This window comes from Anolis carolinensis, chromosome 1 (genome assembly GCF_035594765.1).
Source record: "Anolis carolinensis isolate JA03-04 chromosome 1, rAnoCar3.1.pri, whole genome shotgun sequence".
Lineage (NCBI taxonomy): Eukaryota > Metazoa > Chordata > Lepidosauria > Squamata > Dactyloidae > Anolis > Anolis carolinensis.
In genome coordinates, this window is record NC_085841.1 from 351,227,461 (window position 1) to 351,253,771 (window position 26,311).

Sequence of the window (26,311 nt, forward strand, 5' to 3'; positions counted from 1 at the left end):
ATCTTTTAAAAATCCCAAAAGCAATCCTCCAATTATTTCCTCATTATTGTCCAGTAGCGAATGAAAGGGCCTCTCTTCATCCCAACTGCCATTACTATGACTTTGCAGAGAGAGAAGAAGACACAATTATCTTTTGAATTTAATATGTTTCCACACTGCCGTTCCCTTTTTTTATAAGCCTGATGTCAGGAAACTCACAAATTAGCAAATTGTAATTTTGGTTGAAGTGTGCCATATAAGTGCTGTATTTCAGGTTTCCTCAAAAGTTTTAAGCCAAGGGCCAGTTCATAGTCCCTCCAACTGTTGGGGTCCCGGACTATATCTAGCAATAATTGCCATTCCCTAATGCAAAACAACTTCATCAAGACGGACAAACATTGAAATGTACCGTAGTCATTTTTACAAAAATCAAGTTTGTGAAAATGATATACAGCTGGTCCTCCATATGCATGGTTTCTGCATTAGCAGATGTAACAATCCATGGCTTGAAAATATGGTTGGCCCTCCACATGTGTAGGTCCTCTAGTATGATTATGTATGATCAACTTCCACCAAAATTTGCTTATTGAGTTGTGTAGGAGGAGCTAGAGATTCCTAGAGAAAATTTCACTAGGTATTTGTAAGCCTTCCATTGTGATGTTATGGTTAACGTCCAGTGGATGGTGACCATAGAGTCATACTGGAAATCCTACAGATATCTAGAGGAAATAAACTGACTCAGATAAACTGTGGTGTGAGTCTACTTCTTTGGAGGCTTTTAAGTAGAGGCTGGATGGCTATCTTTTGAATGCAGTTTTCCTTCTGCTTGGCAGGGGGGTGGACTCGATGGCCCATGAGGTCTCTTCCAACTCTATGATTTGATAAACAAGTAATATATATTATTTGTGGTTTTCTCACTTTCACGATGGCCCTGTGCCCCGACCCTAGCAAATGTGTAGGGTAACTGTATTCCAAATATCTGCATTTGTTGGGCAAGTATATATTCAATTCCTGATTTCAGGGATTCACTTTGGACTGCTGTACTAATGCTTGTTTATATGTCTGGCTCCTGTGTCAACCCTGTCATCTTGCAAAGACAAATCGAGCTTGATAAATCACCGTGGCAGCTCTGTCATGCACAAGAATTAGGAAAGAAAGGGACAGTTATGTTTCAGCAAGGTGAAAATATGAGACTTGAAAGCTGAAGCAGAGAAATACAAAGTAATGGCTAATATTCCCACATGTAAAAGTGGATATTTTCTTGGAGGAGATGAAGTTAATATGCAGCTTCATAGAAGGATCCACAACTCATCTTTGCTCCTCTTTTGAGTAAAGAGGAAGTTGTGTATCTATTCAGATGAGGCATACAAACATACACAAGCTGACACATAAGATCCTCTTTCTTTGAACACATCCAGGGCTGAACCATTATATTTTCAATCTACCTCTTCTCAGATTTCCTTAACCCAGTCCTACTGTTTACTACTCATTTTTATCTTGTCCTTCCCACGCTTCCCTTGTCTGTTTACCATCAATTTATCATTCATTTTAAGCCTTTTGGGAAGATTTTATGTTAGTTTTGTAGCCTACCCCCACCCTCACCTCCATCAGACAAGTGGCAAGCATAGTATTAAACCGTTTCCCCCCTTCTTCCTATTCACTAGACTTGCTTTCAAGCTGCTGAGGATCCTCAAATATATACAGAAATGTACAATGCTGCTGTCGCTCTGATCATGTGGTTTGACAAGCTAGAAATACAGGAGAGTGGGTAAGAAACTGTTTTTCCTTGTCTCTATTCAGAAATAAAGATGGTTTCATCATGTAAAATCCTTTAGAATTTACCAAAAATAATAATGTGGCTGTTGCATTTTATAGTTTGCAGGTTATAAATTCAAAATTCAAAAGTTACTAATATAGTTAACAAACTAGATGTGTTTTAGAGCATTATATTGTTTAACAGAAAATTTAGTGCCAAAAGCAAGAAATAACAGGGAAGGTATGGAATTCTTGCATCATACAAGATCAGTTCAACAAATTCTTTGTTCAAAGCTAAAACAGATTTTGTAAGCCAGGAAAAAAGTGAACCAAAACATTTTGAACCTTGCAGAGACCACCTAAAAGCTTCTTGTAAAGGCATTCAGGAATGATGCAGTTTTCTTTCACCAGCCACCATTTTAACTATGATTTCCATTTTTGATGCCCAAATGTACACATTTTTGAGTCCTGGTAAAGCAGTTTCTCTACTTTCTTCTTTTCTCTGTGTTTTGCTCTTCACACATATTGAGTAAGAAATTACAGCACATTTTGCTATAAGTTTTCAATGAATATCTCATTGAGTTTCAACCAGTTCAACATAGTTTGTGACAGCCATACAAATGAAGTTTATGGAGTAGAACAATTACTTTCTAAGTAAGTACCACACAATTAAACAGGAAATAACACTTTCAAACCAGGAACAGACATTTTTCTACGTTTTGTCACGTGGTGTAATTATCTGCCTCTCGTTGTGGCTCGAGTCAGGATGCAACATGGTTAAAACAGAAAGATAAAAGACAAGACTATTACAATATGTATAACAAGATACACACAGTTAAAATGCAGGCTAAAATTCACTGATAAAATGCAGATTAAAATCCAAAAGTTAAAATTGATGGGAAGGCCTGCCGGAAGGTATGGGCCTTTACTTCCATCTTAAATTCCAACAGCTGATCTATCTATTGGGGATCTTCCGGCAGGTCATTCCACTGTCTTCTTTTGAGGATGGTGAAAAGGTCCTCTGGGGGATGGCTGCCAGTCGGGTTCTGGCTGGTTGGAGTAAGCATCCCCCAGAGGTCCTCAGTGTCCTAAAGGGCAGATTGTGTAGAAGATTATCCTGGAGATACATGGGCTAAGTTCCTACAGGATCACTACTATGTGTGTGTTGAAAGAAAAAAAATTACCTTGATTAATCACAATTCTCGGGTTGTGTAATTGGACTAACTAAGGCCAACTGGTTCTGGGCCACTTCCTAAGGGTATAATTACATAGTGTTTAGAATGTAACACTGGGCTTACTGAAGGTTTGCTCCAGGGCGGAAGCTCTTGACTTGCAGCCCATTTTGAAACGGCAAGTGTTGCCTTCTCTGGACAAGGAAGAAGATGGACAGCATACGTATGGAGTCATGCAAAGGACTATGTCTTAGTGTCTACAGGAAGACTGACTGTTTATGTTGAAGTTGCTGTATTTTGGGACTCTGATACTCAAGAGTATTTTTTTTAAAGTTTTTCATCTACATTATTTTGTGTTGCTCAAATTTCTTTTGGATTAAGTTTTCTGCTGGTCTGTTCACTAGCCTGCACGCATACAGAAACCGTAGCAACCTGAACCCAAACCATGTAGGGCTTTAAAGGTCAAAACCAACACTTTGTACTTTGTCTGGAAACTAATGGTCAACCAGTGGAGTGACTTTAGTATAGGAGTGATATGCTCTCTCCTGGATGTTCCTGTAACTAGTCTGGCTGATGTGTTTATAAATAATTGGAGTACGCATGATTCTCATAACATAGCCATTTTCTGTGATCTACCATGACTTAGATGTGTCTGCATATATATCTCAAGCATTTGGTAGATCTGATACAGTTTTACAAAGTGGTTTTCTTGTAAGGAGATCATATAGTAGGCTTTTTGTTTGCTCATAATGTTTGCAAGAAGAACGCAGACAGATAGGATAAACCAGGTGTTTATTCTGATATACAGTAGCGTCTCACTTATCCAACACTCACTTATCCAACGTTCTAGATTATCTAACGCATTTTTGTAGTCAATGTTTTCAATACATCGTGATATTTTGGTGCTAAATTCGTAAATACAGTAGAGTCTCACTTATCCAAGCCTCGTTTATCCAAGCTTCTGGATTATCCAAGCCATTTTTGTAGTCAACGTTTTCAATATATCGTGATATTTTGGTGCTAAATTCGTAAATACAGTAATTACAACATAACATTACTGTGTATTGAACTACTTTTTCTGTCAAATTTGTTGTATAACATGATGTTTTGGTGCTTAATTTGTAAAATCATTACCTCATTTGATGTTTAATAGGCTTTTTCTTAATCTCTCCTTATTATCATACATATTCGCTTATCCAACGTTCTGCTGGCCCGTTTATGTTGGATAAGTGAGACTCTACTGTAGTTGCAATGTCTTTGCACTGTTTTCTGTTAAAATTGTAGTGCACATCCATATATTTCTATCAACTTGTTTTTCTACTGTGCTTTTCCAACTTGTTTTTGGGAGCTCACAAAAGTCTACTTCTAGGTTTTAACAAAACAAGAACAAAATCATTCTAGGAAGTCTTGATGTTCTTCTAACTTTTTGAAGAAAGATGGTTTTGACATGTCTGCAGTTCTTTCAGGTGAAGGAACCATTGCCACAACTTTTGGTTTTGTAATATATTACAGTTAACTTTTTAGCTGAGAGCTATTGTGATGTAGCGGTTTGAGTGTTGGAGACCAGGGCTCAAATTCCTGCTTGGGTATGGACACCTGCTGGATAACCTTGGATTAGTCACACTCTCTAAACATCAGAGGACAGCAAGGGAAGACCCTCTCTGAACTAATTCTGCAAGGAGATACTTCTAATAGGATCACCTAAGAAAAGGTTTGGAGGCACACATCATCAACATAATCAGCAACCCTTTTAGCAGCAATGCATTTCTTTTACATTTTGATTTTAACATTCTTTTTGCCATGTAATCTTAAAATGTTCAGTATAGTCTTTGACAAAAGAAAAGTGTCAGCACAAACTTTGAAAACTGATGTTATCAGTACACATTTCTTCGGTGGCATGCTTTGATGTGTTGTCCTTTGCCTGTAGACCCAAAAGTTAGTAATTTGCAACCTGCATGCAGCACACATTGGCAGAACTGTGGCTGGATAAAGCTAAGAGCTGTAAGTCTGGAATAAGTCGTAAGGAAATGTTCAGAATTGCAGCAATGTTGTTTTTATTTTTTTAAATGTTTATTCTGTTTTAAAAATGAGGCAAAGTTCATGGTCCTTTACCTTACGCTAAGTCCCATTCGATCCCAATCATGTTTCTGGCATGTTGCACCGTTTTCTGTCTTTCTCTTTCCTTTGTACTCTAAACATGACATCGTTATGGCATATTCTCCATGCTGTTGGGTGGCCAGCACAAAGAGTGATCTATTGAGATAGGAAATTATCTCACCCTATCCTTATGTATCTCTGTAAATTAATAGATACAGCTGTTTTCCTTCAGGCTTTACATCTGTTTCTTCTTTTGAGGGAGTTTACAATAAACCCCTTCCCAAGTTCAAAACGAGAACAGCAGGATTTTTTTATGACATTGCATCCATTTGTATATCTTTTAGTTATTTAATTTCCAGGAAACTAAGTTAATAAAAAATGTTCCACTGAATAGCAATATTGGTAGCTTCTTGGGGGGACTTTTAATGTTTGAGTATTGTGTAATACCCTTTATTATGTACCCAGAATTACTCCTGTGGACAAATCGGTATTTTGATACCTAATAACAGATGGGAATTCTCATTGGGATTAGCAAACACCCCAGAAGGGTTTTTAAAAAAACAATCCATTTGGATCATGATTTATCTTTGCTTTGGTTTCTATAGATGTTTAAAATACATTCATAGTATGTAAAATATGGTCAAGGACAGAGTGACTCCCCAGGCAATGTCAAATGGAAAGTTTGTTTTGTTAACTGTAGCACTCAATCATATCTCTGTATAGTTTATATCTGAAATCAATTTTTTTTAAAAAAGAAATGTTTGAAGAAAAAAATGCACGGAAAGCTTTGAATATATATGGGAAAAACCCAGTACATTATTTTTTTTGGAGTTTGTCTTATCTGGCTTTGATATTTAATGTCCATGTTAGTTCAAAGAGCAGAACAGATTAAAGCAATTTAATTTGTTGTGCTCTGCAGCATTTTTAAACTTTGCATTCAGTGAATGTAAAAACGGAGACGCTTAATAGGAAAAGACTTTTTAATCATGACTGCTCCTAATTTGAAATTGCATTCGTCGAGATTTTAGTACTGCCTTAGTGATTAAAAATATGCATTACTTGATATGTTGTTAAAGTATGCAACCTTCTCCTTCCATACTTTTAATTAGTTAAAAGTTTGGGGAATAGAATAATTTTCTGAAAAGCTCAGGGGTCGAATCCTACTATGTGGAATAGCAGTAAACTAAACAAGTCGGAAAAAAAATACTTAGACATACAGTAGAGTCTCGCTTATCCAACATAAACAGGCCGGCTGAACGTTGGATAAGTGAATATGATGGATAATAAGGAGAGATTAAGGAAAAGCCTATTAAACATCAAATTAGGTTATGATTTTACAAATTAAGCACCAAAACATCATGTTATACAACAAATTTGACAGAAAAAGTAGTTCAATACTCAGTAATGCTATATAGTAATTACTGTATTTATGAATTTAGCACCAAAATATCACAATGCATTGAAAACATTGACTACAAAAATGCGTTGGATAATCCAGAACGTTGGATAAGCGAGTGTTGGATAAGTGAGACTCTACTATAGCTCAGTTGACAAAGCCTTGGATAATGAAGTTCCTTTTTCAAAAGTCTGTTTACAGATGTCCAGCTGAGCCCTGCTATTTTTTCTTTTTTTCCCCTTTTTTTCTTGCAACATTGGTATTTGAAAGATTGTGAAGGAGGATAAATAAAAACAGACATTCACTGTTGGATCTCTGCAACATGACCTGGGAAAAGAAGAGGGTTCTGTGGGTGATCCTACCTTAGCTTCTTATGCTTATATACAAAAGGCAGGGTATACATCTGCCTCCAGAAACACTTACTGAGCATGTCTGAAGAGCAAACAGAAAGAAAGGACAAAAGGAAATTAGCTTGGCCTGTTGAAAAAGCATATTTTGTAGGATTTCCCACCAAAATGAAAATTATAAGAAAAATGAACATCTCAGATGCATTATGGAATAAACTTCCAAGTGGTCTCTAGAAGATTCAAAACCTTTTTATTTACTGTATGTAATCGAGTATAAGCCAAGTTTTTCAGCCTTTTTTAGGGCCGAAAAAGTTCCCCTCAGCTTATACTTGGGTGAGGGTCCTGGCCAGCTGATATTCGGGTCAGCATATACTGGAGTCGGCATATACTCGAGTATATAGGTAATCAGAGTTGGACAGTCTTATCTTATTAAAGTCTTACTATTATCTTAAATGACGGTTTTATGTAAATATTCAAAAACAATTAACTTACTGATGCCTCAATTAATGTAATTTTATTGGTATCTATTTTTATTTTTGAAATTTACCAGTAGCTGCTGCATTTCCCACCCTCATCTTATACTCAAGTCAATAAGTTTCAAAAGTTTTTGTGGTAAATTTGGGTGCCTTGGCTTATATTCGTGTCAGCTTATACTCAAGTATATATGGTACTTTTCCAAGGCTTACTTGATCTGTATGTTTCATGCCACATATTATATTGTCTGTTTTGAGTTCAAATGTTGTGTTGTTCTTTTTTGTGGCATAGGAACCTGTCCCATTCTCAATGTTATTTCTTCCTCTGGTATCAAAGATTTTGTTAAAGTTATGAAGGCCATCTACTACTAAAACACATCTACTTCAGTAAGTGAGGATGTGTTGATGTTGTTTGCCTTCAAGTCATTTCTGACCTACGATATCCCTAAGACGAAACCTCACACTGGGTTTCTGGCACTGAGTGTGACTCACCCAAGGTCACCCAGTGGTTCGCCATGACCAAATGGGAAATTGAACCCCGGCCTCTAGAGTCATAGCCCAACACTCAAACCACTTCACCACATTGGCTTTCACTTGAGATGAACCTGTACTTCATTTCATGAAAAAAATGCGCTTTTTTAGCTGAGAACTATGACTTCCTTGTTAGTAACACACACAGCCTTTGGATTGCTGACCTAGTCATAAAAAGATAGTGTTTGAAATGGTTGCTGTCAACTCTAGACCTCAAAGCTCATAGAAATAGGAACATAGGAAGTTTCCTTGAACTTGAGTCAGATCATTGATCCATGTGTCTCAGTATTATCAATTCTTGACTGGCATCTGGGTGGCTCTTCAGAATTTTTGGCACGATTAAATCTTTATTTCTATCCCATCTTTCCTCCCATGAAGAGACCCAATTACTGTCCTGTTTTCCCCAAGGTCAGAAGTTCAATTTTCCAATGGAAAATGGGAACATTTGTAGAATTGTTTAAAAATAATACTCTGGTGACTTATTTTCTCATCTAGAATGAGTTGGCTGGATGACCTTTGTGATCTCTTTCCAACTCTATAACTGTGTTATTCTAAATGATTTTAAAGGTTTTGCTCACTTAAAATTTCAAAATATGTTGTATGAAGATGTGTATGTAAAGCACTCTGCAGAATTTGGAAAAATTTCTGGGTGTCCATTAGACATATACAGTACTCAGATCCAGAGTGCATTTCTGCACCTAGTGGGTGCTGCCATCTTCAGGAGAGGACCATATTTGGAGACCTTCATAGCTTTGTTCCATTCAGCTTTATACCCAGATATCTCTAAAACTGGTAACACAAGACTCTCCTATTGAAATAATATACTTTATTTTGTTAATTACAAAATTTGCGAGTTCTTTTAAAAATTTAATTGCAACTTGGCTTGCGTGCAATTAAAGCTCAATTTGAAAACAGATCTCTAGTAAACAAGTTATCCTTGTGCACAGACATGGCTTTTTTTAACCTTTGTTGCCTTTTTTTACTTTCAAGGAGGCATTAAAAACAAAACAAAAACCTGGAGTCGCTGCTACCAAATGTATGATTTACATTGCATAATAATGACAATTAAAAAACATTATGGCATTTTGATGCTGCATATAGAATTCGACATCCACAGCGTTTCATGTCATGGTCTCATCATGCCTATAAAGCGGAAGGGCTTGTTTTGCGCTTTGTAAAACTGATTCATTTTATATGCAAATATAAAGAGGCCATCTGTGCTTATATTTAGAAAACTCTTGGTAAGGCTTATGGGAGGTGGGGGTGTTTGTCAAAATGATTTAGCATCGTAATTTGGCAGGATGGCGTTTTGTGTCCTAATTAAAGCATGCCTGAAATTATAGGATACTTATTTATTAGTTTGCTTGTCTTCTTGACGTTCATCTTTCTAAATCATGCAAGTTAAATGAAAACCTGATAACCATTTGAAGTTTGCAAAGTTTGAGTGAAATTAAAATTGTCATTAGCTTAGCAAGGTTCTTTAAAAAAAACCAACACAAAACTATCTAGCCATGTTGTATAGTGGTTTGACTACAACTCTGGAGACTAGGATTCAGTTATCCTCAAGCTTATTGGGTAACTTTAGGCGAACCACACTTTTACTCCCAGAAAACCCCATGATGGGGTCACTTTAGATGTCTCTTTAAGTCAGAAGCTACTTGAAGGTACACAATAACAATGAATCAATGCTATGGAATCCTGGGAGTTGTAGTTTGGTGAGACTCCAGCATTATTTGGCAAAGAAAGCTAAAGACCTTATAAAACTACAATGACACAATTCCATAGCATTGAACCATAACAATAAAAGTGGTGTCAAACTGCATTAATTCTACAGTGTAGGTGCATCCCAGGTCCCAAGTTCAATCCTTAGCATTTCTGGTTACAAAGGCCAGCTTGCAAATTAAAGATGTCTGCCTCAGATGTTTAAGTTGTACATTTGACAGTGAAGACTCAATAAAGAAATAGTCCAAAGTTAGATACAAGGCAACTTCCAATAGCCTTGCAATTATTGCAGACCAAGAATTGGCAAACTTTGTGTCTCCCACTGTTTTGACTGCCCTAACCTTCATAAGTTGCCTTCTTGAAGCCTCCAAGAGTCACACTTTTAAATAAGTTGTACCCCAACAGTGTTTTAACAATTTTAAAAAGCCAGTTTTTTAAAGCCAGTTGTGGATTTCTGGCCACTTCTGAGTTTTATTACATTACTAGCTTAGGTACCTGCCGATGCCTGGGTTAGATCTTTTGTAATGATTAACATAAAAGGTATTCATTGTGGGGTTTTGGATTTTAAGAATGGACTCATTAGAAAATGCATAAGAATATGGGTGAACTACAACCCCTATCACCCTTTGTCATTGTTCCAACTCTGCCATATTCAGAGTTGACAATGACCAGTCTGTGTGCCAAGTTTGATCCAGAACCATTGTTGTTTGGGTTCACAGCACTCTTTGGATGAAAGTGAGCTATTATTTCCTAAATTCAAGGTTGTTTCCCCTCAAACCTCACTAGTATTTAAAGTTGGCTATGATGGGTATGAGTGCCAAGTTTGGTCCAGATTAATTGTTGTTTGGGTTCATAGTGTTCTCTGGATGTAGGTGAACTACAACTCCTAAAATTCTCTTCCCACTTATCTATCATTGTTTGCTGTTGGGAATAAAATTGTGGTCCATATTTTGGAATGAGAATGCAAAGAAATTGGAACATTAATGCAGATATGGATTTATAGGGAATTTAATATGTCGGGCTTGTGGGATATTACCGTGGCTCTTTGTGGAGGAGAGATGGGTAATCTTCAGCCCATGGGACAGATATACTTTATCCTCAAGAGTTTTTAATTCATTCCACTGGTTATGTAAAGCTTAAATACATCCCTTAGCTGTTATCTCATAGACTGGAAGGAAAGAAGCCACTCTGAATTTGCAAGATCTGGTGACAGGGTGACTTGGAGGACTCTCATCCCTAGCATTCCCATGAGTTGAAGTTGACTTGATAGCTGTTAACAACAGCAACTGCTCTCCAATTGCAGATCAGTGGTAACAAATAAACTTGTGGAGAACTTAGCTGGGCACTTTGCAAGCTATTATACAGAACTGAGCCATGGACTTTGCAGGCATTTTGCAAACTGTCTCATAGGATTCAGCTGTACACTTTGGAAGAGACTGCATCAAAGTGACTGGTGTACTTCAGTTCTTCCTGTCCACGATAAAGTGCAGATGCCTGTTGGAAAACTTTTCATTTTTTACTTTATTTTTCATTGTTCAGAAATGACCTTAAGCATCAGTACAATTACATTATCTCATTGCCTTTTCTGGCAGCTGCTTTCCAGCTGTACATGGCTGTGCTTTAAAAGGAGAATGCTATAAAGCCCAAATGCCCTAAGGGTGTCAGATCTTCTCTATACTGGAAGCTAAGCAGGGCCAGCCCTGATTGGTACTTGGATGGGAGATCACCATCAAATGTCAGGTTTTGTAGGCTATATTTCAAAGGAAGGAACTGGCAACACCACTTCTGAGTATTCCTTGTCTGTGAAAAGCTTATGAAGTTTATGTGGTCACAATAAGATGACTGGCGACTTGAAGGCAGATGCACTCAGACATGTGTTTGTGAAAGGTTTTGATATAGCTTCTCTTTATCTGAAATAACATTAAGAATGAAAATGACTTGGCTTCTGTTGTGGCTGCAAAGGATGTTCCCTCTTAGCTTTATCATGCAAGTGTATGTAAGAAAATAAAAAACCATGTAGCTTTTAGTAACAGTTTTGAATAATTTTAAATAGAAATGAAAAGTTGATATAGCAAAGCAATATCATTCCTTATAGATTGCTTAACTGTGGAGCTAATGCAACCCATTCTTTCTAATACCAGGGCAGAAAATCCTAATCTGGAATACATGTCGGAACGTGGAAGTGTGTTGGTATTTTTACCAGGTGAGACATTTTTTAATGATAGAAATAATTATGGATGAAAATACTTGTCAGATTGGCTTTCTCCCAGTTTTTTAACTTGTCAGTTCTTTTTGTTTGGGATATGATGAAAATTGTAAATAAGTACATTTTTGCAACATGAACCAAAATAGGTTTCTCTCCATATGCTCTATTTAGTATATAGAAAGGAGCACATTCTTTATATGGAGATGGCCACTTCATGCCAGATACTGAAAAGGTGAATTCCCTTTGGAAAAGGAAATGACAAATCCTATTAAGCACTAGTTACATGTCTGAAAAATGTGAGGACTCAGAAATGAAACTTTTTAAGAGTCATTCTTCAAAGCCTATGGATTAGTTGGATGCATTTATCTTTTGTTTGATTTTTGAAAAATCTTGAATATGAAGGAAATGTATGTTTATGGTAATAATCTGTTGTCAAAAAAGAAACCTAAATGGTTTGTAATCTCTTAAAATATAAAATATAAAATAGGAATAAGAATCAAATATTTACTGAAAATAAATCAGCACTTGCATGACTTGCTAAATAGGCTGATTTTCCTTTTCCCGAAGTACAGCTAAAACATTTTCTGAAGAGTCAATTGTAAACTCTGCATGTCATTGTTAACAGATTTGTGTAAATGGGTGGAATTCAGAAACTTTTTATTGTTGCCACATTTTTCGTGACTTCAGTGTTGGGCTAAGAGGACCCCATTTGGGGTCAGAATTTACAGTTTAAAAAGCAGTGCTCTAGGTCACCTTCTGCCAGAAGATGACGAGAGTTGTGCTGGAGGCCCTAGAAATTCTTAGAGAGTGCACTTCAAGGCATAGAACCTCCTTCAGATATAGAAGAGAATACCGGTAGCAGTATTAGTTTTTTATTGACACATAATATGAAACATATGGATTGGCCAAGTGAGGTACAAATCACAACCTTCAGACATGTTCTAGTCAGTTGAAATCCTTTGCTTCCTGCAGAATTCCAGTTTCAGTAACTTTGTTAGTGAATTGTACTAGCTCGTCCATCTATGCCTAGAAATGGACTTTATTCCAGGCTCATTGGTTGTTGGTTTGAGATTGTATTTTATTTAGTTACAACAATAAAGTAATTTGTTCAAGGAGCCCTGATTTGAACAGTACACTTTGTCTCTCAGGGGAGGGTTGGATGCTTACTGTAGAATAAAAGTGAATCATAACCGATAACTGAAGGCTATTGGTATTCAGAGAACACAATGTCATGACAGTGGCATGAAAACATAAACATAAACTCTGATCTGAGCACTTGACCATCAAAGTGTGAATGCAGACCAGACAAAGGCTTTATATAGGTGTGAGAATCACATGTAGTTGAGCAAGCCTCCAAGTGACTGTTGCCAATTTTGTATTACTTTAATTGAAAGTTATAATTTATTTTCGCCCTCTAGGTTTGGAAGAAATAAATTACATGCATGAGCTTCTCACGGACATGGCTTACAGGAGGTGAGTTGTCCATCTATCTATTTGTAATTCCAGGCAGTCTGCAATAACCAAAGATACGGAGGAGTTGACTGTTAGGGATTTTTTTTAGTATATTTGCCTTATCTGTTTCCATTTACCAACCCAAGGGTGGGACTCATGCAGCTCTCCAAAAGTTGGTATACTGTAACAACATCCGTAGCCAATTTTGAGGGCTGGGAGTTATAGTCCACCCACATTTGGAGGCACCAGTTAGTGGTACTGGTACAAAAGATGAAAATGAGGTTTTATATTACAACACTGAAGAGATTAGCTAGTGCAGTGGTTCTCAACCTGTGAGTCCCCAGATGTTTTGGCCTTTAACTCCCAGAAATCCTAACAACTGGTAAAATGGCTGGGATTTCTGGGAGTTGTAGGCCAAAACACCTGGGGACCTACAGGTTGAAAACCACTGCTGTAATAAATACAATAACTAAAACAATCTGTTGTACATTAAAAAAAACAGCAAACCCAATTAAAGTATTAATTTAAAATAGTTTAACACACATTAAGGCACACACACACATTGAGTATTACAAAACAGCACACGCATTGCACAATTGTTCTGTTCAAATGAGTTAAAGGTTGTAGGCCTACTTAAATAAGAAGGTCTTTTGCAATGGGCAAAAACAGGGTGGACCAACAAAGCATCTCTCTACAAGGAGTTTCTTGGGGTATATCTACATTGTTTGGCCTCTCTTTAACTGCCATGGCCCAATTCTTTGTAATCATAGGAGTTGTAGTTTTGTAAGATCTTTTCCCTTTTCTGTCAAAGAGTGGTGGTGAATCACCAAACTATAACTCCTGTGATTCCATAGCATTGAATCATGGCAATCAAAATACTTAAGTCCTGGGTGACTAACAAGTGCCAAATTCTCAAGCACTTACCTCATAACCTCTGAGGATGCCTGCCATAGATGTGAGCGAAACGTCAGGAGAGAATACTTCTGGAACATGGCCATACAGCCCGGAAAACACACAACAACCCTGAACACTAGAACATTATGATTCCTTGGTGTGCTCCAGTAGAGGGTATATGATGATGTCTAAGAACTGCATTTTTCCCCAAAGCTTCAATATGCAGTAGGCTCTCAGTTAACCAGAACTCAAGCAACCTAGTGTTCCTTTTTACAGCTATGTTAATATATGTCTGTGCTGCTGCTGAGTTTCTCACACACTTCCTCGTAGGTTGCAAGTATATCCACTCCATTCTAGTATCACCTTGGAAGAGCAGACTAATGTGTTTTTGGCTCCAGTTCCTGGATACCGAAAAGTGAGTTTTTCATCCTTGTGTGAGCACCGTGAATCCTGGTTTTTGAGGTGCAAATGAGGTAAAGCAATGCATGCTGCTGACTATCAGTAACTGGAAGGAAGACAAAAAGAATTAGATCACTGGAAGTTATATGAATTGGAAAGAAAGGGGGGACAGAACATCTAGACTGAATTACCTCCTTTTACCACCAAATTGAAAACACCAGTAGTTTTCACATTGTAAATGCTAACTCTATCTACATGTTTACAAGCTGATTTTATTATATTGTGATGTTTATCTGTATTTTTTGATGGGTCGGAATAGCGAGTCCCGAAAAGTAATGTTTACATATTTATATAAATAAAGAAATCATCACTTCCTATTCCTTTACTCCTTTTGAATCTTTTTTGTAGATTCTCCTCTCTACAAACATAGCGGAGAGCTCTGTAACTGTTCCAGATGTCAAATACGGTGAGCATGTTTGGATGCATAATGATTATAATGAGGAAAATTGATGTATACGTGTGTTTTGATTTTATCGTTTTGGATGTAGCGGTACTGAAGATTCTTTCTTCTTCTTTGCTTAAGAGTAACATTTAAAAGTAAGATCCCCAAATTCCTGTTTTAGAACAGAAGCCAGAATGGCCACAGGGTGATATCCCAGTCCAACCCCATCTCTCTCTCAAATGCATTTTTTAAAGCTAGTGCAGAGAGTACTCTATGCCAAAAATCAAATTTTGCCCCAAGGAAATTTATAGTTTGTGCAGAGCATAAGTGGAGGAGAGAAATTTAGTGGTGGCTTTTGGCAGAAACTGTTCAGATTAAATTAGATACAGTGTTTTAATTTGCTGTGATTCATTCAATTTGCATAATATCACATGCAGTGCTTGTGGTTCTTATTTGGCAAACTCCAAAGAAATAAAGAAAGGGGGGATTGAAAAGGCAGTTGCTGCCCTAAGATGAAGGTTAGGATGTGAAAAATAGAGGAAACAACATCCCTCCTGCCTTGAGTACTTCTACACTGTAGAATTGATGCAGTTTGAGACCACTTTGATAGCCAAGCATTGTTGCCAACTCATTGCATTAAAGATTTAAACTGGGCCTCATACCTAGCTAATCCAACCATTTGCCAATGTAGGATCATAGCTCCCTTTCTCTTTCAAGATGTTTTCTTCCCTTAAGATCTAACGTTAGTCCTGACATGTCAAATGTACACTGGAAAAGCACAGTGGAAGCGTTTCAAAGCTATGGTACCTTTTGAATGAAAGGATTCATTCTTACGGTTTTTCCTTTGTTATTGCTTTACAAAATAATAATAATAATAACAACAACAACAACAACAACAACAACTTTATTCTTATATCCCACCACCATCTCCCCGAAGTCACTCCGGGAGGCTTACATGGGGGCCTAGTCCAACATAAACAGAATTAATAAGTAACACAACTAAAAACATATAACAAATAAACAACACAATTAAAACAATTAAAAACAGAAAAGTAAATGCATCATAAAAATATATCACCCAACATCAACAACCAGTAGCTGGAAAAAGTGAGCATGTTCAGATTTGAGAGGGCAGGGCAGGGGCTTGTGTAAAACGTAGACTATAAGGCTGGGGCTAGGAATAAAGTGCTGGAAAACCCAAAATAATAAATTAGGGCTGGGCAGACCTAATCTGGAGCTAAACCGTTATTTAAAGGCACTTTGGAACATGCGAGTTTTCAAGTCTTTACGAAAGGTGGACTGTATGGGGGCTAATTTAATTTCCCTGAGGAGAGAGTTCCAGAGCCACTGTATGGGGGGCCACCATCAAGAAGGCCCTCTCTCTCATCCCCGCCAACCGTTCTTGAGAAGGTAGCGGAAGCAAGAGGAGGGGCTCCCTGGCCGATTTTAGAGCTTGCGCTGGTTCGTAGAGGGAGATACGATCACAAAGATAAGCAGGACCTGAACCATTTAGGGCTTTATAGGTAATAACCTGCACTTTGAGTTGGGACTGGAAACTTATCGGCAGCCAGTGGAGCTGCTTCAGTAGAGGCACTACTAATGGTATTTATTTCATTGTTATTGCATAGCTGCTTCAGTCTCTCCACCTATGTAGTCAACAGAATTGTGCCTGGTGGTTGATACTCCTGTTCTATATTGTATTATTGTTTTTATCTTTTATGCTGTGAATTGTATTTATGTAGTTGTTTCTCTGTTTAATTATGTTTGTTGGGCTTTGCCCCATGTAAGCCGTCCCGAGTCCCCGCGGGGAGATGGTGGCGGGGTATAAATAAAGTTTTATTATTGCTATGTTCACTTTGATTAATAGTTTCCTTTAATTTATATCAATGTTAGCTTTTATATACTGGGATTTGTATTTCTGTACAATATTCGAATTGGCTTTGCCACTTTTTATCAATTCCATTTAAATTATCCCTTTATCTTTGATTTCTCTTTTTTACTCAGGAATAGCATCCTGAGTTAGACATGCTATAATATCAGATTGTACTCGATCATAAAGGCAGTTATTTCAGTTTTCCATTGTTCATTTTTTAATCTTTCCAATCCCATGCTATCATTACCTGTCCTACTAAAACCATAGCTTTAAGTAATTCGTAATCTTATACTTTAACCTTGTTGTTACTTAAAACTCCCATTAGCATCAATCCATGTTCACTTGAAGTGGTAATTTAAATAATTTTTCCATATTCTTCAATATTTTTTCCTCAAAAGGCTGTTACCTTTGGACATTCCTACCACATATGAGCATACCATCCTTTGTTTAAACCGCAATGCCAACACATCAGACTCATCCCTCCCACCATATATGAAAGTTGGGCTGGGGTCCTATTCCATTTCAAAATAAATTTCCAGTTCTTTATATTTCTCCATTTTAATACTGTTTAAAATTACACTTAAAATGTTGGTGGTAAAGAAGAAAAGCATGCTTTAAGCCAGTGGTTCTCAACTTGTGGGTCTCCAGGCCTATAATTCCCAGAAATCCCAACCAGTATACTAGCTGTTAGGATTTCTGGGAGTTGAAGGCCAAAACATCTGGGGACCCACAGGTTGAGAACCACTGCCTTAAACGGAATGGGGTTATTTTTTCCCCTCGCAGTAGGGCACTGTAAGGGGGTGGGATGGCCAATACATTCTGCCAAACCTTGGCAGTGACCATATTTTTTTGGCTTGTTGAACACACTTTAAAAGCCAATTCTTTCAATTATTGCAAGAGTAGTTCATGTTTTATTTTGGTTTCTAAAGCCACTTTTTCTAGTTAATGGCCATAAGCCACTGTAACAATGACAGAGAGGAAATCTGGCTTGAACCTTGGAAGTGTGAGCATCGAGGGCAGGACACATCCAAACAAGTGACACAAAAAACAAGAGATGGAAGACCTAAGCTCCAGCCAGTTTTTTTAAAAAAAAACTGATAGTGAGTTTAGTGCAGGGGAATTCTGGGAGTTAAAGTCCAAAACACTTGGAAGGCCAAAGTTTGCCCATGCCTGATTTAGTGGCTGAAAAAGATGTAGAGTCTAACAAGGAAAGCAGATATCTTCTTAGGAGTAAAGCTGAACGTTGTTTTTCATTATGTTACAGTAGATGTAGATATTTAATTGTTTTATATGTTTTAATCCATTTCCCATATGGCAGCTGTGCCAGTTTTTGTAGTAATAATAGCAAAACGTTTTGTGGCATCTCAAAGAACTCTCTTCCTCCCCTTTATTTGAACCCCGTTTTCTCCCCCCAGTTTGTCACTCAAGTAGGCTTTTAAAAATAGTTAAAAATTCCTGAAATACAAAAGTTAAAAAGAGATTTAAATCACTTGTTGAGATTTAAATACTACTTTTTCAGCATCCTTTGTCTGGAAATCCAAAATATTCCCAAACCCGTAATTGTTCACATGGGCGACTGAGATAATGACCCCTTTACTTTCTCATTATTGAGTGTACACAAATTTTGTTTAATGCACATTTTGATTAAAAACATTGTGCATTAAATTGCCTTCAGACTACATTTATAAGGTTATATGAAACAGAAATGGATTTTGAGTTTAGACTTGATTTTAATCTCTAAGTTCATTATGTATATGCAGGAGTTCCAAAATCTTTTTTAAAATTGGAATATTTCCAGTGCAATTTTTTTTGGATAACCAATACTTAGTGTGTAACAACTAGCACAACAAAAATAAAAAATAGAAAATCCAGCACATTGTTTAGGAGAGATGGGTTAGGTCCAATCAATCTTCAAATGGGCAGCCATGGGGATAGAACCCATATACAGTATGTTCTGTCTTCCCTTTAACCTAAGGATAGAAAGAATATTAAGAATATTTAAAAATATTAATATAATTGTTGAAAAAACATGGGCAGTATTCAGAAATCCTTATGGGAAGGATCCAGAATTGCTGAAAATTTTGGCAGTTTTGGATTTACTTTGTGATCTAATGCAACTTTTGATCATAGCAGTTTTACCTCTGTATTTTCCATCAATTTTGCTTCCTACGGATGTGTCGGGCAGATTACAACTGCTGTCACTGCATCCACTAGGTGGGGATAGAGATCATTGTCATTAATCACATCTGGATCTTATGTAATTGGGCTCATGTAATGGAAACCTTTTTAGTCTGGGATGTCTCCTGTCCAGTCATTTTATTCCTGCATTGGTGATGCCTTTCCTTTCTTCTTCTTTTTTGCTATTCAGACTTGGCACACTTCTTTTCCTGGTCTACCATCCTATGGAGGGAAACAAAAGTCCAAAGAATTCTCTTATGATACTTGCTTAGTTTTCTACGAGTGTTTTTTTGTGGGTGCTGAAAATACTTTGGCATATTACCCATACATTTTAATAAGTTTTTCTAAGACTGGGAGGGAGGAAATACGCAGCTATCTGTAAAAAGCTCAAGTATCATTAACATATGCTAACAAGTGACTTTGTTAATTTTACACTTTTGGATGGAAACTGTGACCATAAAAAGTGTATTCAGGTTAAACCAATGCTTTGTGGGAGCTTAGAGGTCGAATAAGCTTCAAAATTGTAACCCAACACACATCGGTGCAAAGTTGGCATCTCTGAGCTGGCATCTTGCCTTGTAACCTGTGTTGCGACACACCATACAGTGGGTGGAGGTTTGGACCAACACGCATTATGATGTGATAGTGCGAATACGTTTCCACTGGGAATATGAGTGTGGCAGGGTGGAGAATCAGGGGAATTCCACTTAGATGGAACTTTTGAGTAGAATGCAAAGGTTTCTCCCTCCACCACATTTCCTGATGTACTGGAAAAAATATTTTTCTTGCTTTTTCTTTTGCTTCTCCCAGAAGCTGATTCACTTGGCTTCTTCAGGATTCTACCATTTTAGTCCATTGAGGTGTTTGTGTGTGTTTGGGGGGGGGGGGTGGACCCCGATTTCCAAACTGGAGCCTGAAAAGCTACTTGATGCGTTACAGCTCCCAGAATCCCCCAGCTTGTGCCTATAATACTGAGGGGATTGTCAGCATTGTAGATTGAAAAATAACTTTTTCTAGTTTGTATTTATTTACTTTATTTCTAGCCTGCCTTTCTCCTGATATAGGATTTTCTCTAGACTGAATTCAAAATGTTAGAGATGTCATAATTTTTGGTCACTCAGTTAAGCAGAATTGAAAATAATTAATTTTAAGATGTTTGGAATTTTTATATAAGGTGGTCCACGCTTTGGTTACATCCCACTTAGATTGCTGTAACGGGCTGTATGTGGGGCTGCCCCCGAAGAGTGCCCGGAAACTTCAATTAGTTCAAAGAGCTGCTGCCAGGTTACTTACAGGTGCTGGACCCAGAGAGTGTACAACCCCTCTGCTACAACACCTGCAGTGGCTGCCAGTTTGTTTCCGAGCCCAATTCAAGGTGCTGATTTTGACCTTTAAAGCCCTAAACGGTTCAGGTCCAAGATCTGGTGAGGCCCTACTCTCACTTCCACCACCGTCACAAATGTGACTGACATCAACGAGAGAGAGAGCATTTTTGGTGGCCGCCCCAACCCTGTGGAACACCCTCCCAATAGAAATTAAAACAACCCCCTCCCTTCCTTCTTTCAAGAACCGATTAAAAACCTTCCTGCTCAGACAGGCCTTTAGTGAAGGAAAACAAGCTGGACTGATAAGACACACCATAATATCTATGGACTGGATCAAAATCTATATATATAAATGAGTGATGGCATCACGGCGATCCACAAAACAACAAAACTACAGGCCCCCCAACCTCGAAATTTGACAACACAACCCATCATCCATGCCTCTAGGTTGATACAACAAAAAGAAAAGAAAAATAAAGTCCTACTTAGAGGGAGAGCAATAATTGTTTTTATCCAATTGCTGCCAGTTAGAAGGCTAAGCTCCGCCCACTTGGTCTCCTAGCAACCCACTCAGCCAAGTGTTAATAAAAGAATAAAAAATAAAATAAATACAAATAATACAATAAAATAATTAAAAACACTAAAAAATTAATACAATAAAATACTATAACAAAATAACTAAAAATAATACAACAAAATAATAAAATATAATAAATAAAAAATAAGTTGCAATAAAATTAATTAAAAAAATACAAATAACGTCAAATAAAAATTCCACAACAACTTTTAACCAATACCACCACCACTTTGCCACAGCAACGCGTGGCTGGGCACAGCTAGTGCAGTATAATCTGACACGATGCCACAATAATGTGAATGTATATTATTGTTGTTTTAAACTGTTTATTTTATAATGTTTTATACTTTTATTGATATATTTGTATTGTTTGTTTACATGATTTTAATATGTTGTAGGTCACTTATTATTTTGCATATACTGTACATGCAAACGCTATACACACACACACAAGTATGCACACATATACCCACAAGTATAAATACAGTATATACTTGGATATACACACATATACATAAATCATAGAATCATAGAATTGGAAGAGACCTTGTGGGCCATCCAGTCCAACCTCCTGCCAAGAAGCAGGAAAATCGCATTCAAAGCAGCCCTGTTATAATTTCTAACTCATGGTGACCCTGAGGCAAACCTGTTATAGGGTATTCTCTGCATGATTTGCTCAGATCTTGCCTCCCTCTGAGGTTGAAGGATTATGCTTTGCTTAAGTTGACCAGCTGGTTTCCTTGTCTGATTAGGTGCTTCAGCCCTGTCTCTCAAAACCCTATTCCAGCACTAAACTACTCCACCAAACTGACTTTCATGCGTACTAGCTGTGCCCGGCCACGTGTTGCTGTGGTGTTGTCTGGTGGTGTTGGTGAGAAATTGTTGAGGTAGTGGTGGTATTGAATGTCTGTTGTATGGTTGTCTTTATGTTTAGTATGCACACTGAAGTGGATTATATGGCAGTGTGGAGTCAAGATAATCCAGTTCAAAACAGATAATATAAGATTATAAATGGGTAATATAGCTATGTGGAAGGGCCTTGAGTCTACACTGCCATATAATCCAGTTAAAATCTGATAATCTGTGGAAGAGGCCTAAGTGAGGCCTAACTGTGCCTGTCCCCTGGGCTGAGTAGGTTGCTAGGAGACCAAGTGGGCGGAGCTTAGCCTTCAAACTGGCAGCAATTGGATAAAAACTATTATTCCTTTCCCTGTAATTAGGACGTTATTTTTTCTTTTCTTTTTGTTGTATCAACCTAGAGCCGTGAATGATGGGTTGTGTTGTCAAATTTCGAGGTTGGAGGGCCTGTAGTTTTGTTGTTTTGTCCGCTGCCCTGATGCCATCACTCTTTTATATATATAGATATATTGATGTGTTCCTTTAAGTTGTTTATAACTTTCAGTGACCATCAAGGCTTATCTTGGTAAGATTTTTTTTGGGGGGGGGGGTGCCTTTGCCCTCCTCTGAGGCTGAAAGAGTGTGACTTCTCATGGCTAAATGGGGATTTGGACCTTGTTCTCCAGAGTCCAAGTACAACACTCCAGACATTGGGCCACACTGACTCTCATACACAGACACATATGTGTTTGTCATTTCTGCTGTTCTTTTGTTATTCACCTGCCTCCCTATAATCTAAACACATAATAAAAGTGAAAAAGGAACCAACACATGTTTTGGTTTGATTCACCAAAGCAACTTCTTATTCCCTGTACTGTCCTCTTTTTTCTTTTACTCTGCAGTTATTGACTTCTGCTTGACTAGAACTCTGGTTTGTGATGAAGACACCAACTATCAGAGCTTGAGGCTATGCTGGGCTTCTAAAAGCAGCTGTAATCAGAGGAAAGGTAAGCTGGCCTCATGGCATAGAAGTCCAGCTCACTCAGGTATCCCCAATCCATGAAACACCTTTACACATGACCGCTGTCTTACTCATGTGAAATGAAGCTATTTACTTGAACAGGAGATATGTGGTACTCAGGATGTCCTCAGCAAATGCCACCATTGTCTCTTCTCTCTTACCTTCCAGGAGCTTCTAACCCTTGAATATTAATAGTAGTTGTAAAGAAAGGGGGGAAAAGTGCCTGTTGGGTGACAAAAGCACTCCAAATACCGAAATGGTCAATCCTCATTTGTTTATTTTAAAAATTTGTATCCTACCATTCTCCCGTTGGACTCAAGGTAACATGAACTGGATGGAGCAGAGTCCTATAGTCCCATATGGAACATTAACTATATTAATGGCACACATAGTCATTGTTGATGCTTTTAAGCTGGCATAGTTTTAAAGATAGCGCTGCACCCGCAATTCTAATTTAGAGACATCTTATGTTCTGTGCTTTTTCTAAATTGTCCACTACATATGGTGACCCTATCCTAGGGTTTTCTTGACAGGATTTATTCTGAAATTTGCCATTGCTTTTCTTTAAGACTGAGAGTGTGTGACCCACTGAGTTTCCATGACTGAACAGGGTTTCCAGTCCCTGTATAGCAGTCCATGACTTCTTTATTTTTCAAGCTCTTTCCCCTTTTACTCATAGGCCGAGCTGGCCGTGTTTCTAAGGGATACTGCTACAGGCTGGTATATAAAGACTTTTGGACACGGTGCATCCCTGAGACCAGTATCCCTGAGATGATGGTAAGCATTACTCCCACAATATATATAGTTGAAAGTAGAATTAGATAGAATTAGACACTCATAGAAACATTAGGGATGGTGTCATCATGTCTGCCCCTTATGCATCCTGCATTTAGCTCTCCTGTATAGTATTTCTAATGCTTACATAGAACTATTGGGTCCCAACAGTGTCCCCCAACAGATGAAGGAGTCTCTTGTGGTATGTAATTTGTCTGAGAAAACTGGAGGAAAGTAGAAATCTCTTCACTCTTGCTTGCAGTACTTTCAGAATTTTTGTTTGCACTTCTTCTCCAAGTAAAATGGAATCTACTGTCAGCTATAAGGATCATTTTCTCATGTATCTTGGTCCAATGCCTTTTTGTGTAGATCCTGTAGCTGTCTGTTGGCCACTGAAGAGGAATGAGGGAACTGTGTTGTGCACCTTGAGCCAGAATTCCCAAAACATTTTAAGCCAGAGCAGGTTTTAGAAGGTTGCAAATAATAATAATAATAATAATAATAATAATAATAATAATAATAATAATAATCCGAAAATACATCACACAGTCCTAAACACTTGGGAAGTGTTCGCCTTGTGATTTTGTGATATGAAATCCAGCATATATATCTTGTTTGTTGTGTCATACTATGTCTTTGTGTCAATAATAATAATAATAATAATAATAATAATCCGAAAATACATCACACAGTCCTAAACACTTGGGAAGTGTTCGCCTTGTGATTTTGTGATATGAAATCCAGCATATATATCTTGTTTGTTGTGTCATACTATGTCTTTGTGTCAATAATAATAATAATAATAATAATAATAATAATAACTTTATTTTTGTATCCTGCCTCTATCTCCCTGAAGGGACTCGGGGTGGCTAACACAGGGCCAAGTCCAAACAATTACAATAAAACAAGATAAAATGCATACAAGACACACCACAACAGCAAACCAATATGTGGGACTACAAAGATGACGTCTAAAAATTATAATGGCAATGTTCTTGTTCTCCTTTTTAGTTTGTTCTAGAGCAGTGGTTCTCAACCTGTGGGTCCTCAAGATGTTTTGGCCTTCAACTCCCAGAAATCCTAACAGCTGGTAAACTGGATGGGATTTCTGGAAGTTGAAGGCCAAAATACCTGGTTGAGAACTACTGCTCTAGGGAGTAAATATAAGCAGCTTTTTCTAAATATTAATAAAAGGCATCATTTGTTTTTTTACCTTTCAGCGATGTCCATTGGAAACTACTATATTAAAAGTGAAGCAGCTTGACATGGGAGAACCCAGAGCTTTACTAGCAACAGCTCTGTCTCCTCCTAGTATATGTGATATTGAGCAGACTATTCTAAGACTTAAGGAGGTGGGTTTTTAAAAATATGTCTTATCTAAAATAACTAATTTAGAAATGTATCAAGCCAAATGTTTTGTATTCCCATTTGAGCAGCTTTGAAGCTTAACTACTTGTTTAAGAAGAAAATTGAGGGGGGGGGGGGGGGAAGAAGCCAAGAAAAATTCAATGAGTTTTGAATGCATGCAACACACCTCATATTGTTGTCAATGAATTAAACATGGAAGAAAAATGGGCTGGTGCTCCTAGAAGACATTGTCTTATAATGTCCCATTCCATCCTTTTTTGCACTTGATCAAGTAGATAAGTGCTTGAGGTTGACTTTAATAGGTCACAGATTTTGTAAGTACAGTCTTAAGATCTGTTTGGGGGGGGTAATTTTCTGTGATAATCTGTGCAATTGGGTTTGGATTATTTGCGTGAACAGGGCAATATTACTCCATCAACCCACCGATTGATAGATGATATCAATACTCTGATCTGCAATGAGGACCATGGAATGGATGACAAAGGAAGTGACAATGAAGGCAAAAGTTTCACTTAGATTGGCCTGAGCAGCCAATGAACTCAACCCTAGCAATCTGTTTTCATTGGTTGCGTTTTGCACCCTTCCCTGATGACCTGATCATGGAGAAGATCCAGTCACTTCCATTTAGAAGACAGGGATGCCTCTGCTCTATCCATCCCATAGTTGGCCAAAGTCCAATAAGTTGTTCAGTAAGATACAGTATGTCAAGTTCTAAAAAAGAAAGCAAGATGCCCTAATTTACTGTGTTGTGGGACAGGGTCACTCTCGTTTTAGTTTTAAGCTTTGTGAATGATTGCACATCAGTTCCTATTGGCATGGGTGATTTCTTTATGTATAATGTATAATTTTGCTATATAGATAGGAGCACTTGCTGTTGATGTCCCTTCTGAAGAGCAAAACCCATATGATGGTGAACTAACATTCCTAGGAAGGGTGTTGGCAGATTTACCGGTGGATCAGCATCTTGGCAAGCTTATTGTTCTTGGGCACGTCTTTGGGTGTCTGGATGAGTGCCTTATAATTGGTAAGTGAAGCAACAAATCCTACTATCCTGACTTAAAAAGAACTGGTTTTTGTTTGTTTTGTTAGTATTACATGTCTTTTCTCTTTCCTTTATAGCTGCAGCCCTCTCCTTGAACAACTTTTTTTCTGTTCCCTTCAGACAGCATTTTGACAGTTACAGGTATTGTCATAAGATCACAGGAAAAATGGTAGACACGTTTCCAAGTGCCCAGCAATTGGCCGTTTTTATTTTGGAAAAAGCCCAAAGAGTTTTGATGCTATGTTTACTTCAGTGGCTATCTTCAGGGGCTTCATAAACACATAACAATCAATATAAATTTAAAATTAAAAGAACAAAACATAATTATATAATACACACACACACACACACACATATATATATATTGTTGACTCTCAGTGGAGATTGGTAAAAGCTGAATAAATGTTGTTTTTGGTTGCTTGAGAGATACTGTTAAAAACAAGCCTAATTA

At 37.6% G+C, this 26,311-nt stretch overlaps 1 protein-coding gene across 4 annotated transcripts in view; it reads left to right on the forward strand.

The window, feature by feature from the left end:
• Positions 1–26,311, forward strand: part of tdrd9 (tudor domain containing 9) — a 120,475-nt gene that overhangs the window by 56,921 nt on the left and 37,243 nt on the right. For all 4 annotated transcript variants that reach the window (XR_010002207.1, XR_010002208.1, XM_016990668.2 and 1 more), the window contains exons 8-17: positions 1,644–1,747; positions 11,614–11,675; positions 13,097–13,151; positions 14,355–14,439; positions 14,832–14,889; positions 22,558–22,662; positions 23,356–23,453; positions 24,671–24,802; positions 25,677–25,842; positions 25,938–26,001. Coding sequence is in view for 2 of the 4 variants with exons in the window: in XM_016990668.2 (XP_016846157.2) it covers positions 1,644–1,747; positions 11,614–11,675; positions 13,097–13,151; positions 14,355–14,439; positions 14,832–14,889; positions 22,558–22,662; positions 23,356–23,453; positions 24,671–24,802; positions 25,677–25,842; positions 25,938–26,001 (929 nt within the window). In the remaining 2 variants the exon portion in view is untranslated. The remainder of the gene's footprint in view (positions 1–1,643; positions 1,748–11,613; positions 11,676–13,096; positions 13,152–14,354; positions 14,440–14,831; positions 14,890–22,557; positions 22,663–23,355; positions 23,454–24,670; positions 24,803–25,676; positions 25,843–25,937; positions 26,002–26,311) is intronic.